This window comes from Amblyraja radiata, chromosome 1 (assembly GCF_010909765.2).
Source record: "Amblyraja radiata isolate CabotCenter1 chromosome 1, sAmbRad1.1.pri, whole genome shotgun sequence".
Classification (NCBI taxonomy): Eukaryota; Metazoa; Chordata; class Chondrichthyes; order Rajiformes; family Rajidae; genus Amblyraja; species Amblyraja radiata.
Window position 1 is genome coordinate 170,006,469 of NC_045956.1, and position 19,405 is coordinate 170,025,873.

General features: G+C 45.6%; 1 protein-coding gene across 3 annotated transcripts in view; it reads left to right on the forward strand.

Annotated features, from left to right (window-relative positions):
- Positions 1-19,405, forward strand: part of mavs (mitochondrial antiviral signaling protein) — a 34,128-nt gene that overhangs the window by 8,239 nt on the left and 6,484 nt on the right. For 2 of the 3 annotated variants that reach the window (XM_033035328.1, XM_033035339.1), the window contains exons 2-3: positions 7,510-7,644; positions 16,419-16,596. In XM_033035328.1, the coding sequence (XP_032891219.1) occupies positions 7,528-7,644; positions 16,419-16,596 (295 nt within the window). In that variant the 5' untranslated portion in view covers positions 7,510-7,527. Of the gene's footprint in view, positions 1-7,507; positions 7,645-16,418; positions 16,597-19,405 lie in introns of all 3 variants that reach the window. The other variant, XM_033035334.1, reaches the window with a different exon arrangement.

Genomic DNA, 19,405 nt, shown 5'->3' on the forward strand with positions numbered 1-19,405 from the left:
TTGTCCCGCGGCCATTAAAGCCACGCCGGGTGATGCAAGGTCGCACCCCGGGTTCTTGATGTTAGAGCCCCCGGCGTGCGCTCGCAGAGTCCCGCGGCCATTCCAAGCCGCGCGGGGCGATGATGTAAGGCCCCGCTCCAGGAGCTCTTCAACCCCGCAACTCGGGCGGGAGAAGTCGCCGTTGCGGGAGCCCTGAAAAGCGGTCTCCCTCCAGGGACCCGCAGGTGCCGCCGTCCGCCAGACCCGCAGCTGCAGCCTCCGAAGCTCCGGAGGTCGGGCCGCAGCAGCGCTCCACCACAGCTCCACCCGCTCTGGACTCGGCCAGCTCCGCGACGGTGAGGTGAGTAGTCGGCAACAGAGGCCCCGGTCTTCCTGTTGGAGGCCGCTCCTCGTTGCAGCCCCAACGACAACGGAGACCCGACAAAGAAAAGGTCGGGTCTCCCGTGCAGGGAGAGATTTAAAAGTTACCCCCTCCCTCCCACCCCACCCCCACCCCCCCACACACATACCCCAACAAAAATTAACAAAAACTACATAAAAACATAGACATAAAATAATAAAAACGCAAACGGACTGCAGAGGCCGCTGCTGACGAGAGTCGCGCCGCCCACCGAAGCGAAGGCAGGAACGGGGTACGTGGATGATCAGCCATGATCACATTGAATGGCGGTGCTGGCTCAAAGGGCCGAATGGCCTATTCCTGCACCTATTGTCCATTGTCTATAAGAGTATCCTCATTCTCAGTGATGACAGAGGCAATCATGAGAGTGCTAACGCCAAGGCTGAAATATTGACAAGCCAGAAGTAGGGAATAGATGACCCATCATGGCTCCACACAGTGACCCCACCATCGCAAAGGCCAATTCAATTCACTCTACAGCAAAGGCTTTGGGACAAGAGAACATTCAAAATATGATGAGCGTTTGACAGCACTGGGCTGACATTTGCTGGAGTTTAGAAGAATGAGGGGGGACCTCATAGAAGCATACAGAATAGTGAAAGGCTTGGATAGAGTGGATGTGGAGAGGATGTTTCCACTCGTGGGAGAGTCTAGAATAGAGATCACAGCCTCAGAATTAAAGGACGTTCTTTTAGAAAGGAGATGAAGAGGAATTGTTTTAGCCAGAGGGTGGTGAATCTGTGGAATTCTTTGCCACAGAAGGCTGTGGAGGCAAAGCCAGTGGGTATATTTAAGGCAGAGATAGATAGATTCTTGATTAGTACGTGTGTCAGAGGTTATGGGGAGAAGGCAGTAGAATGGGGTTAGGAGGGAGATATAGATCAGCCATGATTGAAAGGTGGAGTAGAAATGATGAACTGAATGGCCTAATTCTACTCCTAACACTTATGATCTTATGACCATTCTAGTTGCACTATTGAGGCCTGCACTCCAGCTATCCCAGTCGATACAACACTGGCATCTATCCGTCAGTGTAGGTTATTTCCAAGGTATTTCTTGTTCACATAAAGGAGGACAAATCCTCTCTGGTTGATTACTGGTCAAACACCAACAAAGTGATGGAAGGTGTCATCAGGACACAGTGGCATGGTGGTGCAGTGCTAGATAGAGTTGCTGCCTTACAGCGTCAGAGACCCGGGTTCAATCCTGACTACGGGTGTTATCTGTAGGGACTTTGTATGTTCTCCCCGTAACCGCGTGGGTTTTCTCCAGGTCCTCCAATTTCCAACAACATCCAAAGGAGTCTGAAGAAGGGTTTCGGCCCGAAACGTCGCCTATTTCCTTCGCTCCATAGATGCTGCTGCACCCGCTGAGTTCCTCCAGCAATTTTGTGTACCTTCAACATCCAAAGATGTACAGGTTTGTAAGTTAATTGGCTTTGGTAAATTGTCCCCAGTGTTTAGGATAGTGTAGAGGGATGATAGTGTAAAGGGATCGCTGGTTGAAGCGGACTTGTGGGCCGAATGGCCTGTTTCCGCGCTGTATGTCTAAAGTAAACTAAACTAAACTAAAAGAATGACATCAAGCAGCACTTTACTCACCAATAACCTCTCAGATTCAAAGTTTCGATTTAGAGTCATGGAGTCATACAGCATGAAAACAGGCCCTTCGGCCCAACTTGCCCCTGCCGACCAACATGCCCCAACTAAATTAATTTGGCCCATATCTCTCTAAACCTACCCTATCCATGTTTCTTAAACGTTGTGATAGTACCTGTATCAACTACCTCCTGCAGTAGCTTATTCCATACACTCACCACCCTTTGTGTATAAACGTCACCCCTCAGGCTCACATTAAATCTTTCCCCCCCCCCCCCTCACCTTAAACCTGTGACCTGGTTTTTGATTCCCCTGTCTCCGTGCATTTGCCCGATCTATTCCTCATGATTTTGTACACCTCTATAAAACTCTCCTGTGCTCCAAGAAATAAAGTCCTGGCCTGCTCAACATCTCCCTGTAGCTCATTCCCTCGGGTTCTGGCAACGTCCTGGTAAATCGTCTCTGAACCCTTTCAAGCTTGACGCCAATTTTCCTATAAAATGGTTCCCAAAACTGAATACAATACTCCAAATGTGGCCTGACCAACGTTTTATACACCTGTAACAAGACCTCTCAACTTCCAAACTCAGTACATTCCTCTGCTCCACAAAACTTTCACCAAGAGCTCTCAGCTCCAGTCGTCATCATAGCCTTGGCCCAACCATGGACCAAGAAGCAGTACTCGAGAGGTGAGGTGAGAGGCTGAGTATTGAAGTCTCATTTGACTGAGTATGGCATCAAATCATCATCGGCGGTCACTCGAAACGCGTATGACTGTCCTCTCCTCCCCATAGGGTCGTCTCCTTGTGGGTCTGCAGATGTCTGTAGAGGCTGATCCGCGATCCACACACCTTGGTGCAACGTGGGCAGTGGAGATTGGCGGTGGTTGGTAGTCGTCGAGCCCCCTTCTCATTCTCCTTACAGTGCTGTAAAACATGAAGTCAAAAAGAGAATACTCTGATGGTTGGAGCCAGTCTTGCACAGGGGAATATAGTTGAGGTTGTCAGAGATAAATCTTCCAAGCTTCAAGGGCGTCAAGGCACGAGCTCCTCGGCTGCTCATCAAAGACCATCCGCCCATGTTAAAGTCAGAGCTGGAGATGTTCATTAATGATTTCCAAATGTTGAATTCCATTCACAATTGCTCAGCAAATAAAGTAGTCTGTGCCTGCATGCAACAAGTAGCAATGTTACAAAATGTTGAGATTTAAAAAATCAAGACTGCAATTTATCCCATCAGATAAAGCATTAAAAAAAGTTCAATTTGACACCTAATTCACTTTCATATCTTCAATATTAAAAAACGTATGGCCATTTTCACACTCGGAAATTAGCATCTTGTTCCCTATTGCTTTTCCATTGACTTAACACAAAAGCTGTGATCGAGGACAGTCCATAACTTTCTTAAACATTAAGAGAACTGAATGAGATTTTCAGTTATTATAGATTGAAGCATTCTGAAACAAATATGAAACATCTTACTTGGATGACCTGAAATTAAAGCATATAATTAGTTAATTGCCTATTTGTAGCTAATTACAAAATTGACCGTTGTGACAGAAATAGTAATAAACACCCAGACTGCCTTGAAAATTCAAAAATGTGAATTCTCAAGATCAGAACTTTAATATTATTGTATTGTATACTGTAAGTCCGTAACAGATAGGTAAATAAATTAAAATTTCTAGCAATAGACCAAGTCTTTATGGAGAAGATCAGTTGCTAGCTGGTACATTGACATATCATAATCAGTAGCATCATCATACTCCTCAGATTGTAACCAATAAGCAACTCTGTACACCTTGTTTTTCCTCAACTTTTCAATTTTGGCATTGTAAACTACAAGTTTTTGCTCTTAAAACCCGACATGACATGCCTTTCTGCCCACTACTTTCCCATTAAGAATGTCCTGTAGATCATCACATTTGGAGTAGTCCAAATTTGGATATTCTCTGTGAATGCTGTCTAAATCAGTCTCTTTTGCTGGGCATTTGGATTGACAATTTTGCATTTCTTCTTTGGAGACATTGTTTAAAATGTAAAGGAAAAAAAACACTGAACAGCATTAACAGAAACAAGTTATTAACAGAAACAAACCACTTCCCTCCGGCAGACGTTACAAGGCCTTCTACGCACGAACCTCCAGACTCAGGAGCAGCTTCATTCCCAGAGCTATAGCGGCTCTGAACCGGCCATGCTGAGTGCCCCCCCACCCCCATCGACTGTCTCCCTCGGATGGTCACGTCGCACAGACACATCTGCACTTTAGTCTGTTTTGACTGTTTTACTGTTTTAATGTTCTTTTTACAAACCATGTTCTCGGGGTATCTAAATCTAAATTTTATTAGTTATTTAAGTTATGACATCGGATGGAAGCGGCATACCAAATCTCGTTGCACTTATGTGCAATGACAATAAAAGATATATTATATTATATTATATATATTATATATTATATATGTTATTTGCAGTTTTAGAAAAAAGGTAGAAATGATAAAGTTAAACGCTAAAACAAATAGTAAATACCCAACAAAAAATTCATATTCATCAGTTTCATCAAATCAATTACATTCATCTAAATTCAATTACTAGATCTAAACATCTATCCATTTCTTAAGAATAGGCTAATTTTTTTAAATAGCCAAAGTAAACAAATAACAAACCAATCCCATTCACACAAGAATTTACAATATAACATGATTTTTTAATCTCACTGTCATGAATTTATATGCCAAATGGAAGGAATTTAATGTTTAATTCCCATAAATTAATCTAGAAACATCCACACTCAATATAATAAAAATTATTATTTATTGCACAATACATGTGACTAAAAATATTGTGGATATTTAGTATAAAAATATTGATTATGGATAGACAATTACACAAAATATAGACGATTTATGACATGATTGTCCAAAAAAAAAAAGAGAATTTTAATTATCTTGCGAGTGGGTGTTTCTGGAATGCGATCGATTGGAACGTTGCCGTTGCCGTAAATTTTAACCCCAACGGCAGGCCGATTCGTTTGGGGACTAAATAACATAACAATAGCGTCGTAAAATTAGACTAAAGCCACCCCAAGAAGCAAGATTATATGTGAAATAAACGACTTACCCTTTGTTTTGTCCTGATATTGCGATCCGTCACGTTGAAGGCGTTGAGGGCATTTGAAGTCGCTTTTTACAGCTATTAAATTGTCCAGCGATTTAAAAAAAGAAAACGGGAACGGAAGTCCGATCGATTTTTCTTCATCAACTAGCAGCCCGAGGAAATCCCTCTCCGACAAGCGATACAAACCTGCATTTTAATCCCACCCCCCCCCCCCTCAAAGGCGCCATGGTCGCACACACAGCCAGTGGCAGATCTGCAGCGCCGCTGAAGGTAGGTTTTGTAACATCGCTACAAGACATAGACAACATTAAAAGATCAGCTGAAGAAACAAATAACCGCAGATGCTATTTAATATGCAAGAGGTTACAAAGTCCTGGAGTAACTCAGCGGGTCAGGCAGCATCTCTGGAGAATAAGGAGAGGGGATGTTTCATGTCGGGACCCTTCTTCAGACAAGCCTGGAAAGCTGCAGCAAGTATGAATTTCATTGCTCCGGTTCATATCCGGTGCAAATGACAAATAAATACTGTTGAACCTTGATGGGTGACACAAAAATGCCAGACTGATTACTTCAGGCCACCTACTCTGGAAGTATGACCTGAGTCTAAGACCACCAATATTGAGTGGTCAATTTTGAACAGAAATTCAGTTGGAGATAAAAATAAATATAAGTAAAGTGATTGCAAGCAAAGGTCAGAGGATGCACATAGTGTGATACTGTGTGGAAACAGGCCCTTTGATGCAACTTGCCCACACCGGCCAACATGTCCCAACTACACTAGTCCCACCTGCCCACATTTGGCCCATATCTCTAAACTTTTTTTTTTAAAATTAATATATTTATCAGAAGCAATGTACAGTAGTATAAACCGTCTATTACATAATACATTTTGTGTACAACTTCTTGTTTTAAATTTAATAATAGAGAAGTAACAGAAGCAAGAAAAAGAGGGAAAGAGAAAGTTAAGTAAAGTAGTGATATTGATAGTCGTGAAAGAATAGAGAGAAATAACCCATAAAGATATACAGAAAAAAAAATATCTTTCCACACCCCTCACCCAGTTCTGAAAGTTAATTTCCAGGGTTATGTTGCACCATATACTTGTAATAAGTCGATAAAAGGAGACCAAATCTTTAAGAATTGGTCTGATTTACCTGCTAGGATGAATCTCATATCTTCGAGATGTAACGTTTCAGACATGTTTGTGATCCACATTTTAAGCGTTGAGGTGGGTGCATTTTTCCAGAATTTGAGTATACATTTTTTTGCCGTTATCAAGCCATAGTTAAGGAGACAATTTTGGAACGAAGTTAGCTCAGAGCCGGCTTCCATTGTTCCAAAAATGATCAATTCTGTGTTGGGGTCCAATTTTATTTAAAATAATTTTGTGAAGATTTCAAAAATGTATTTCAAAAATTTATGGAGTTTTATGCAGGAGACAAAGGAGTGCGCTATAGTTGCATCTTGAGATACGCATTTATCACAGATGGGAGAAACATTTGGAAAAAATTTATTCAGTTTAGTTTTCGAGTAATATAGTCTATGTAAAATTTTAAATTGAATTAAGTTATGGCTTACATTAATCGAGCATTTGTGTACATATAGCAAATATTTATCCCATCTGTCTTTCGAAATTTTTATAGATAGTTCTTGTTCCCACTCTCTTCTAATTGCATCTGACGATGGTATTTCTATATTTAGAATGATATTATACAAATATGTCATATCTCTAAACCTGTCCTGTGCATGTATATGCAGTATATTGCAGAGAATGATTCACCTTCTGATATCCTCAGACCATTCAATGATCTACAAGACACATGACAGAGTATGTTGATACCCTTCACTTGCCTGGATGACAACAGCTCTAATGGCACTCACACTTAACACCACCCATCCATTGACCCAAAGTCTGACGAAAGGCCCTGACCCAAAATGTCACCAAACCAGTTGCTCCACAGATGCTGCCTGGCCCGCTGAGTTCCTCCAGCACTTTGTGTTTTAAACAATGTTCCAGCATCTGCAGTTTCTTGTTTATCCACCTATAAACCAGATCGTTTTTTACAACATGGTCATATACTAACGATATACATGATACTAACTTTTTAGTTTTACAATATTAAATTATGTGAATTTAAATTACATTGTTGGTGAGATTTGTTGTACTTATCCCAAGGACATTAGTCCAAGTCTTCTGGTGACCTGATCACGAGGGTAGCAGCCACTCACCCATTACATGTGCTATTGACGTATGTGGTAATTTATTAACACTATTATGTTTTGCATCTTTTTGAGGCTGTTATATTTGACTTTACCAGTGATGTTCTGTGATAAGTCTTTGGGAATATTATTGCTGTTGCATTCATAAAAATAATAAATCTAACATTTTTTTTCAAAGGTTTAAAAACAAAGCACGATGCCATTCGTGGGTGACGAGTTATATAAGTACGTGAGGGTGGAGATGCAAAGTTTTCTCCGGATAAATGTAACAGAATTGATACCACATCTGCACTGCCTCACACAGATGGACGAGGTCAGTACACTTCTATCATTACAGAAAGTTGCATTTATAACATGAATAATATTTCCAAGTTATTTAGGAAGTGCATGAAGTATACTGGCTTAACTTTGCACTAAACGTTATTCCCCTATCATGTATCGACATACCACAATGGCTCGATTGTAATCATGTATTGTCTTTCTGCTGGCTGGTTAGCACGCAACAACAAAAAATTTCACTGTACCTTGGTACACGTGACAATAAACTAAACGGACCTGAACTTTGTATATTTGCTAGTTGCAGTGAAGGTCTTCAATGAGCGACTTGAGTTTATATAGCAGCTATTGGAGATGTGGATTTGACATTTGTTGCCCATGCCTAACAAACTCTGACAGACTCAACTCCAATTCTAGAAGACTGTTAAGTCTCGAGCACTGTTATCGGTCTGGACTCATTTATAGACCAGCAGATTGGAAACAATAGGCATCAATTAATCAGATGGAAATTACAAAAGACTAGTAGTTTCATAGGCATTGTTTGTAAAGCAGGTCTTCTTCTTCTTCTTTTCGTGTCTTTGAAGCTGGTTGGTTATATGACAGTTTCCCATTCCTTTACACAGTCCTTTGCGTTTTTATTGAACACTGCAAGATCCTTTGAGCTGCACTGGTTGGGTAGTAGGGGGCAGACAAGGCAGTGCTGCATTGTATGGTCCTCTTCTCCACATTCACAGGTGGTTTGGCCAGTTTCATAGCCCCATCTGGCCATGGCAGCTTTTGATCGCCCTGTTCCTGTTCTCAGGCGGTTGAGCGTCTTCCACTGGACCCATGGTACTTCTGAGCCCGGAGGGAGGGCTTCAGAAGGAGGGATACCCATGTCAGTAGGAGGGGGGTCGTTCTCAAGCCTTTTTGTCCATAGTTGGAGTCTGGTTTCTTCCCGTGATGCTATTAGGGGCTGGACATGGCTGAGAATATATCCGGTAGGCGGCGCGACTCTCGTCAGCTGCGGCCTCTGCAGTCCGTCTGCGTTTTTATTATTTTATGTCTATGTTTTTATGTAGTTTTTGTTATTTTTGTTGGGGTATGTGTGTGGGGGGGTGGGGGGGGTTGGGGGTAACTTTTAAATCTCTCCCTGCACGGGAGACCCGACCTTTTCTTTGTCGGGTCTCCGTTGTCGTTGGGGCTGCAACGAGGAGCGGCCTCCAACAGGAAGACCGGGGGCTCTGGTGCCGACTACTCACCGTCGCGGAGCTGGCCGAGTCCAGAGCGGGTGGAGCTGTGGTGGACGCTGCTGCGACCCGACCCCCGGAGATTCGGTGGCTGCAACTGCGGGTTTGGCGGACGGCACCGGGAGCCCGCGGGTCCCTGGAGGGAGACCGCTTTTCGGGGCTTCCGCAGCGGCGACTTCTCCCGCCCGAGTTGCGGGGTTGAAGAGCACCTGGAGCGGGGCCTTACAGCACCGCCCCGCGCGGCTGGGAATGGCTGCGGGCTGCGAGCGCACGCCGGGGGCTCTAACACCAAGACCCGGTGCGCGGCCTTGCATCACCCGGCGTGGTTTTAATGGCCACGGGACAATCGCCATCGCCCGCCGGGGGCTTTGACTTTGACATCGGGGGGGAGAGTGCAGTGGAGAGAGAAGTTTTTTTGCCTTCCATCACAGCAATGTGATGGATGTTTATGTAAACTGTGTTGTGTCTTGGGTCTATTTGTTGTAATGTATGGCTGCAGAAACGGCATTTCGTTTGGACCTCAAGGGGTCCAAATGACAATAAATTGAATTGTAGAAAGCTTCTCCTGGACTTCCGTAGTGGAGGTGGCGTTCATCACTGGTGGCCTTGGTCATCTCTACTCGGCTGGCGACTTCCCGTCTCACATCAGCAGGGGCAATGCCAGCGAGGAGGTGCAGGTTGTTTATGTTGGTGGGCTTCAAGCAGCCAGTGATTGAGCGGCAGGTGTTATTCAACGCTGGGTCTAGTTTCTTGGCATGGGATGATCTCTCCCAAACAGGACACGCATACTCCGCAGAGGAGTAGCACAGGGCCAGAGCAGTAGATCTTAATGTGTGTGCTGTGGCTCCCCATTTGGAGTTGGTCAGCTTCCGGAGGATGTTATTTCGGGAGTTAACTTTCAATTTGGTGTTTTTGACGTGTTCCTTATAGGAGAGAGTGTGATCCAGTGTTACACCGAGGTAGGCAGGGTTGGTGCAGTGCTCAAGAGGTGTTCCAGACCATGTGATGTTAAGGGGTCTGTTTGCTTCCCGGTTCCTGAGATGGAACGAGCAGGCTTGGGTCTTCGCAGGGTTTGCGTGTAGGTGGTTGCGCTCGTAGTAGAGGTGTAGCTCATCTAGGGCTGAGGTGTAAAGCAGGTCACGGAGATATATACAGCAAGGGAACAGGTCTTTCGGCTCAACCTGTTTAGACTGACCAAGGTGCCCCATCAATGTTCATCCCATTTGTCCCTCATCCCTCCAAACATTTCTTATCCATGTACCTGCCCAAATGTGTTTTAAATGTTGTTATGGTACCTGCCTCAAATAATTACTCCGACAGTCTTTGCAGGCGAGGCAGAGGTTCACTTGCACCTCCTCCAACCTCATTGACTGTATCCACTGTTCCAGGTGTGGACTATATATCGGCGAGACCAGTTTAGTTTAGAGATGCAGCGTGGAAACAGGCCCCTCGATCCACCGAGTCTGCACCGACCAGTGATCCCCGCACACCAAGCGCAGGCTCGACGATCGTTTCGCTGAACACGTCCGCACAGTGCGCCTAGGTGTACACGACCTCTAGATGTTAAACATATTAACTCCTCCCTCCCATTCCCATACTGACTTTTCTGTCCTGTGCCTCCTCCATTGTCAGAATGAGGCCCAACACAAATTGGAGGAACAGCACCTCATATTTTGCTTGGGCAACTTACAACCCAGCAGTATTAATTTTGATTTCATTAACTTCACGTAACCCTTGCTTTCCCTCTCTCTCTGTCCCTCTCCCACCCTAGTTCTCTGACTCGTTTCACTGTCCTTCTGATTAATTTTACTGATTGTTTGCCTCCTTGTCACCTTCCCCTCAACTAACAATGAACCAGAGATAGACACAAAAAGCTGGAGTAACTCAGCGGGACTGGCAGCATCTCTGGAGAGAAGGAATGGGTGATGTCCCGGGTCGAGACCCTTCTCCATTCTATATTTCCTTATCATCGTCTACTTTGATCTGTTGTTTTCCATACTTTACCCTTCCACGTCTCTAGACTTCCTCTCCCCTGACTGTCGGTCTGAAGAAGGGTCTCGATCCGATACATCACCCATCCCTTCTCTCCAGAGATGCTGCCTGTCCCGCAGAATCACTGCAGCATTTTGTGTCTATCTTCATGGGAAAAAAACAATTCTGTTCCTTTCCCTGAGAAAGGTATTTACACAAAAATGCTCTTCTTCATAAGTTCTAGGAGCAAAATTAGGCCATTTGACCCATCAAGTCTACTCCACCTTTCAATCATTGCTGATCTATCTATCTTTTCCCCTCAACCTCATTCTCCTGCCTTCTCCCCATAACCTCTGACAACCGTACTAATCAAGAATCCATCAAACTCTGCCATATAAATCCCAAAGATGGCCTCCACAGCCTTCTGTGGCAATGAATTCCACAGATTCACCACCCTCTAACTAAAGAAATTCCTCCTCATCTCCTTCCTAAAGGTACGTCATATTATTCTGAGGCTATGACCGCTGGCCCTAGACTTTATCACTAGAGTCATAGAGTCATTGATTAATGCAGTGTGGAAACAGGACCTTTGGTCTAAGTCGCCCATACCAAGTCAAGTCAAGAGAGTTTATTGTCATGTGTCCCAGATAGGTCAATGAAATTCTTGCTTGCTGCAGCACAACAGAATATTATAAGCAAAAGTATATTGAACAGTTCAGTTCAATATACACATAAATAAGCAGATAAAGTGAAATAGGCTGTTACAGTTCAGAGTCTGTTTGTTGGCGTGTTTAATAGCCTGATGGCTGTGGGGAAAAAGCTGTTCCTGAACCTGGATGTAACAGATCTCAGGCTCCTGTACCTTCTGCCCAATGGTAGCGGAGAGATGAGTGCGTGGCCAGGATGGTGTGGGTCCTTGATGATGTTGGCTGCTTTTCTGAAGCAGCGACTGCGATAGATCCCCTCGATGGTGGGGGGGGTCAGAGTCGATGATGGACTGGGCAGTGGTTGCAACTTTCTGCATCCTTTTCTGCTCCTGGATGCTCAAGTTGCTGAACCAAGCCACGATGCAACCAGCCAACAGACCGGCCAACAATGTCCTAGTTACCCTAGTCCCACCTGCCTGTGCTTGGTCCATAACCCTCCAAACCTGTCCTATCCATGTACCTGTCCAACTGATTCTCAAACGATGGTACAGTCCCAGCCTCAACTACCTCCTATGGCAGCTTGTTCCATACACCCACCACCCTCTGTGTGAAACAGTTACCCCTCGGATTCCTATTAACTCTTTTCCCCTTCACCTTGAACCTATGTCCTCTGGTCCTCGATTCCCCTACTCTGGGTATAAGACTCTGTACATCTACCGGATCTATTCCTCTCATGCTTTTATACACTTCTATAAGATCTCCCCTCATCCTCCTACGCTCCATGGAATAGAGACCCAGCCGACTCAACCTCTCCCTATAGCTCACACCCTCTAGTCCTGGCAACATCCTCGTAAATCTTTTCTGAACACTTTCAAGCTTGACAATATCTATATTACTAAAACTCTGTTCTTGACCGCTTTTGGCGATCTGTGCTGCGATTTCCGAGAGAACGCCACCACCTACGGCTGTCATTTTTGGCCATCTCGCTCAGAGCCCCCCTCCGCCGCATGTGTGTGGAGGATTTTTCCCGTCGATGAAATATGACAGAGATATTAATGTTTTTACAAAATACCCCATTCTCTCTGCTGCTCCTGCTGGTGGGATGGGGGAGGGACTATAAAACCAGGAAATGGTGTGCCCCAATCAGTCTCTACAACATGGAGGTCTGAGCTCTGAATGACTGAACAAATGTCTACACAGCTGTGAGTAAGTACCCTTAATTTGGTTTGAAAATGAAAATATGGTTATGGTTAGTTTGAAGGAAAAAAGCACTGCCTGCAAATGGTTGTTTGGGGGGTTTGGGTTCTCTCTCTCTCCTCCCCCCCCTCTCCTCTCTCCCCCCCCCCCTCCTCTCTCCCCCCCCCTCCTCTCCCCCCCTCTCCTCTCTCCCCCCCTCTCCTCTCTCCCCTCTCCTCTCTTCCCCCCTCTCTCCTCTCCCCCCTCTCTCCTCTCCCCCTCTCTCCTCTCCCCCCCCCTCCTCTCTCCCCCCCCTCTCCTCTCCCCCCCTCTCCTCTCCCCCCCTCTCCTCTCTCCCCCCCTCCTCTTCCCCCCCTCCACTTCCCCCTCCTCTTCCCCCCCTCTCCTCTTCCCCCCTCTCCTCTTCCCCCCCTCTCCTCACACCCCCTCCCCTCACCCCTCTCCTCTCCACCCCCTCTCCTCTCCTCTCCTCCTCTCTCTCCCCTCCTCCCCTCCTCTCCTCCATCCCCTCCCCCACCCTCCCTCCCCTAAACTCCCTCCCCTCCACACCCCCTACCCTCTTCCCTCCACCCTCCCCCCTCCCTCGCCCTCCCTGCTCCCCACCTCTCCCCCTCACCCCCCTCTCAGCACCCCCTCTCTCTCTCCTCCCCTCTCTCTGTGTCTCTGCCCCTTCTTTCTCTGCCCTCACTCTCTACCCCTGCCCCCCCCCCCCCCCCCACCCCCTCTCTAGATGTGACTGCAAGTTGGGGGCTATGCGTCAGTAGATAGGGTGGTTATGGGGTAAAAGGAGCAAATTAATAATATTAATATAATATCAAGGGGGGTAATTAGCATGAGTGCGGGGGGGGGGGGGATAGTTAGTGTGTGTGACGCTGCATGCCGCCTCCCCCACCCCCCACAACCGCACGTTGGGGGAACAGACCCAACGGGTCTGCACTTGGTCTAGTATTTCCTATAACATGGTGCCCAGAACTGAACACAATATTCTAAATGCGGTCTCACCAACGTCTTATACAACTGCAACATGACCTCCCAACTTCTCTACTCAATACTCTGACTGATGAAGGCCAAAGTGCCAAAAGCCTTTTTGATCACCTTATCTACCTGCGACTCGAACTTCAAGGAACCATACACTTGTACTCCTAGATCCCTCTGCTCTACAACACTACCCAGAATCCTACCATTTACTGTGTAGGTCCTGCCCTTGTTCGACGTCCCAAAATGCAACACCTCACATTTCTCTGTATTAAATTCCATCAACCATTCCTCCGCCCACCTGGCCAATCGATCCAGATCCAGCTGCAATCTTTCACAACCATCTTCACTATCTGCAAAACCACTAACTTTTGTATCATCAGCAAACTTGCTAATCTTGGCCTGTATGCTCTCATCCAAATCATTGAAGTAGATGACAAAGAGTAAAGGGCCGAGCACCGAACCCTGAGGCACACCACCAGTCACAGGCCTCCACTCTGAGAAGCAACATCCACCAGTACCCTCTGCTTCCATGGAGCCAATTTGTTATCCATTCAGCTATATTTCCTTGGATCCCATGCGATCTAACCTTCCAGAGCAGCCTACCATGCGGCACCTTGTCGAACGCCTTATTGAAGTCCATGTACACAACATCTACAGCTCTGCCCTCATCAATCTTTTTGGTCACGTCTTCAAAAAAATCAATCAGATTTGTGAGACACGACATCCCACGTACAAAACCATGCTGTCTATCCCTAATCAGCCCTTGCCCATCCAAATGCCTGTATATCCTATCCCTCAGAATACTCTCCAGTAAATGACCAACTACAGATGTTAAGCTCACCGACCTCTAGTTCCCAGCTTTTCCCTGCAGCCCTTCTTGAAAAGAATCACAACATTTGCCACCGTCTTATCCTCCGGCACCTCTTCTGTATTTAAGGATGATTCATAAATTTCAACCAGGGCTCCCGCAATTTCCTCTCTAGTTTCCCACAATGTCCTCGGATATATCTGATCAAGCCCCGGAGAGTTGTCTACCATCGAACATGACAGTACCTTCAGTACTTCTTCGACAGTAACCCTGACGGCTCTCAAGACACTTCCAGTGACTTCTCCAATTTCCTCCATCCTACTATCTTTCTCCTCGGTAAATACAGAGGAGAAATACTCATTGAGGACTTTGCCCATCTCCTGTGGCTCCACAGAGAGGTGACTGATTTTATTCCTCTCTCTCTAGTTACCCTTTTCCCCCCCCAATGTATTTATAAAATCTTTTGGGATTGTCTTTTATGCTACCCGCCAGAGCTATCTCCTGGCCCCTTTTTGCCCTTCTGATCTTATTTAGTTTGGTCCTTAGTTCCCAAAACTCCTCCAGGGATGCACTTGATCCCAGCTCTCTGTACCTGTCCCATGCATCCTTTTTATTCTTAACCAATGCCTCTATATCCCTCGTCAGCCAAGCTTCCTTACGTTTGCCTGCTGTGCCTTTCACTCTAACGGGGACGTACACATCCAGAGCTTTCTTCAGTACACTTTTAAAAACATCCCACTTTGCCGATGTTCCTTTCCCGTCAAATAACCTGCTCCAGTCAACTTGAGCGAGACCTTCTCTCATACCCTCAAAGTTGGCCTTACCCCAGTTGAGCATTTTAACGTGGACCCACTCCGTACCCATCCATATCCGGATCCATAACTAATCGAACTGTGGTCACTTGTCCCAAAAGGCTCCTCCACGCACACTTCATTAACGTGCCCTTCCCAATTTATCAAATACTTGATCCAGCGTTGCCCTCTCACGTGTGGGGGCCTCCACCCTCCTGAACATTTTTGAGGAATTACACCTCATCTAAACTCTTCACATTATGATTTTCCCAGTCTATATTGGGAAAGTTGAAATCCTCTACTACAACAACCTTATTTGATCTGCAGCTGTCTGCAATCTCCCGACACATTTGTTCTTCTAATTCCCGTTGACTATTTGGGGGTCACCAAGGAGACCCCCAACAAGGTGATCATCACTCTCTTGTTCCTCAGCTCCACCCATATAGCCTCACTAGACGAACCTTCCGTAACATTGAGCTGCCAGTCCTGCCCCTCCCTCAACTAGGTTTTAGTCATGGTTACAACGTCCCAGTCGCTCATACCTATCCACGCCCTACGCTCATCTGCCTTACCCATCAAGCCCCTTGCATTAAAATACGCGTCGTTTAAACCAACCCTCCTTCCTCGCTCTCCACCTTTCACCAGCCTACTCTGTCCACTAACCTTCCCCACACCACCCTCCATATCAACTTCTAGCCTCTCACGTGCCTCTGTCCTGCACTAGATCCCACCCCCCTGCCAATCTAGTTTAAACCGTCCCGTGTAGCCTTAGCAAACCTTCCCGCTAGGATGTTGGTCCCCCTCCAGTTTAGGTGCAACCTGTCCCTTTTATAGGTCACCCCTGCCCCGGAAGAGATCCCAATGATCCAGAAATCTGAGTCCCTGCCCCGTGCACCAACTCCTCAGCTATACATTCATATCCTCTATCGTCCTATTCTTACCTTCACTAGCACTGGAAGCAATCCTGAGATCACTACCCTGCAGGTCCTGCTTTTCAGTTCCATAAAATCTTGCAGAACCTCCTTCCTCTTCCGACCTATATCATTCGTGCCAACATGCACAACAACCTCCTGCTGCTCCTCCTCACTCTTGAGGATGTCCTGCAGCCGCTCCGAGACGTCCCGGTCCCTGGCACCAGGGAGGCAACATCCTCTCTATTCAGACCTTTCACTATTCTTTTAACAATGCAGGAACGAGTTCGAGCTGTAGACAGAATGGAAGGCAATGAGGCTGCTGTCCCCATATTGCTGGATCTTGTGAGACGGAGGCGGAATTGGGAAAGGCAGCTGATAAACGCACTGCGCAGGAATGAGTACGAGGACCTTGCAGTTGGTTTAGAAAATAAATTTCACTCTCTCGCTCCACGGAGTAAGTATTGCGGTTTTTTGTTACATCAAAATTTCTACTTCAATCGCAGCCATCTATCTCCTTTTCAGAAAGGTTTGAAGAAAGGATACCCACCAAGTAAGAAGCACGGTTTTCATTCGCATGAGGAGAACTCACAGAGTTACACAATCCATTTAATAGCCACAAGGAGGGCAGGGCAAGAATTTAAAGTAAACATTAGGCATCAGTCTCCAGCTCCCTCTGTTCCCCAGTCTTGGTGTTATACATATTGTTGGAGCAGAGCTCCACAAAATACAAGTCCTGACAAGGTTCAGACACGTGGCACATCTTCTGGGCTTTGATTCACAGGTATACCTTGGTTGGATTAGACTGAACCTGCCTGATTTATAAAATATTTAAAGACATACTAGACTCTCGTGACGTTCTAGTTGTTACCTCCTTATATTAATAAAGAGCGACGGAGAAACTATTGCACGACAACATTATTCTTTGGGGTAGGGGGAGGGGGGAGCGACATCTGTCAAGGGGGAAGGTATTCTGTCCCAGCCACACAGAAAGCCATTGATTCAGCCATTCACAGTTATATTTGGCTCTAAATGACTTTCTATTGATCATGCCTGGTTGTTAAACAAACAATAACCTGCTGGGGGAATAAACTGCTGGTCAGGGAGCATCCATGGAATGAAATAGACAGATGATGTTTTGGGTTAAGACCGTTCTTCAGAGTCTGAAGACGGGTTCCACCACAAAACTTTTGTCTATCCATTACCCTCCACTGATGCTTGGTTGTTACAATTCAAAGTATTAGTGTAGGTAACACCACGATGAGCTCCGATCACAACCTGGAGTATTGATGCATTGTTTATGATTTTAAATCTCCATTTCAGAAATTCCAAATGACTAGATACATATTGTTTTGTTTGCTTGTGTGCTGTGATCTCTCGCTGCCATGAACTCACTGTATCTTGTTCTCTCTTGCTCAGTCTTCATTTCTATGTGATAGCACCCTATCTCAGCGAGTCATAGAGTGATGCGATGTGGAAACAGGCCCTTCGGCCCAACTTGCACACACTGACCAACATTTCCCAGCTACACTAGTCCCACCTGCCTGCATTTGGTCCCTATCCTTCCAAACCTGCCCTATCCATATATCTGTCTAACGGTTTTTTAAACGTTGGGATAGTCCCAGCCTCAACTACCTCCTCTGGCAGCATTTTCCATACATCCACCACCCTTTGTGTGAAAAGGTTATCCCTCAGATTCCTATTAAATCTTTTCCCTTCACCATAAACCTATGTCCTCTGGTCCTCGATTCACCTACTCTGGACAAGAGAGTCTGTGCATCTACCCGATCTGTTCCATCTCCTGCTCGTACTGTTGCTGATAAACTCTCTGCCTACTTAGAAACATGGAAAAATAGATTCAGGAGTAGGCCATTCGGCACTTCGAGCCAACACCGCCATTCAATATGATCCCTTGATTCCTTTAGCCCTATGAGCTAAATCTAACTCTCTTGAAAATGTGTTCTTGTTCACTCTCTACACCCCATTTCTCTCTCTTTCTTTCTTTCTCTTTTCTCTCTCTTTTTCTCTCTCTTTTTCTCTCTCTTTTTCTCACTCTTTTTCTTTCTCTCTTTTTCTTTCTTTTTCTCTCTCTCTCTCTCTCTCTCTCTCTCTCTCTCTCTTTCTCTCTATCTCTCTCTCTCTCTCTCTCCCCTTCTCTCTCTCTCTCCCTCTCCCTCTCTCTCTCTCTCTCTCTCCCTCTCCCTCTCCCCCCCTCTCTCTCTCTCTATCTCTCCTGTGTGTGCATCCTCTTAAACATTCTTTTTTCCCTGTCCTGAAAACTAAAATGAAAATATATTTCTTCTTAAGAGTGGGTTGAAGAGATTGGGGAACTTATGATTTTCTACCATCCAAAGCATGGAAGTCAAATCCTGAAATATATTCAGGAAGGATTTAGATTTGTTATGACTAGAGAAATACGGGGAGGAAGATGAAGCAGATATGAAATGTGGATGATCAGATTGAATGGCAGAATAGGTGTGAAAGGTCAAATGACCTACTCCTGCTATTTTCAATGTTTCCACACATTTGTCCCCTAACCGTGTGGTGTTCGTCAACCACATCTTTCCTGTTTTACCTCCTCTATCCTTCGCCAAAATGTTAGTGAGCTAAATACCAAGAGTTGATGTGCAACTGCTTTATTCTAACCATGTCATGCCACGTGCAATGAAGTAACTGAGAAAATTCAGATGTCAGTGCAGGTTGAAATGTCAGCACTGAGGTACTTTTACTTCACATAGTTTTTGATGACATTGGCCATTGATAGTGGTGTTTCATTGGGGTGTGCTGGGAGAAGAGGGCTGCGTTTCCACCCATCTCATTCTTCTCAAGGTGTTAGGGACTCAATGTGACCAGGATGAGGTGGGACTCATTGAAACTTACCAAATAGTGAAAGGCCTGGATAAAATGGATGTGGAGAGGATGTTTCCACTAGTGGGAGAGTCTAGGACTACCATAGAAACATAGAAAATAGGTGCAGGAGTAGGTCATTCGGCCCTTCGAGCCTGCACCGCCATTCAATATGATCATGGCTGATCATCCAACTCAGTATCCTGTACCTGCCTTCTCTCCATACCCCCTGATCCCTTTAGCCACAAGGGCCACATTTAACTCCCTCTTAAATGTAGCCAATGAACTGGCCTCAACTACCTTCTGTGGCAAAGAATTCCACAGATTCTGTGTGAAAAATGTTTTCCTCATCTCGGTCTTAAAAGATTTCCCCCTTATCCTTAAACTGTGACCCCTTGTTCTGGACTTCCCCAACATCG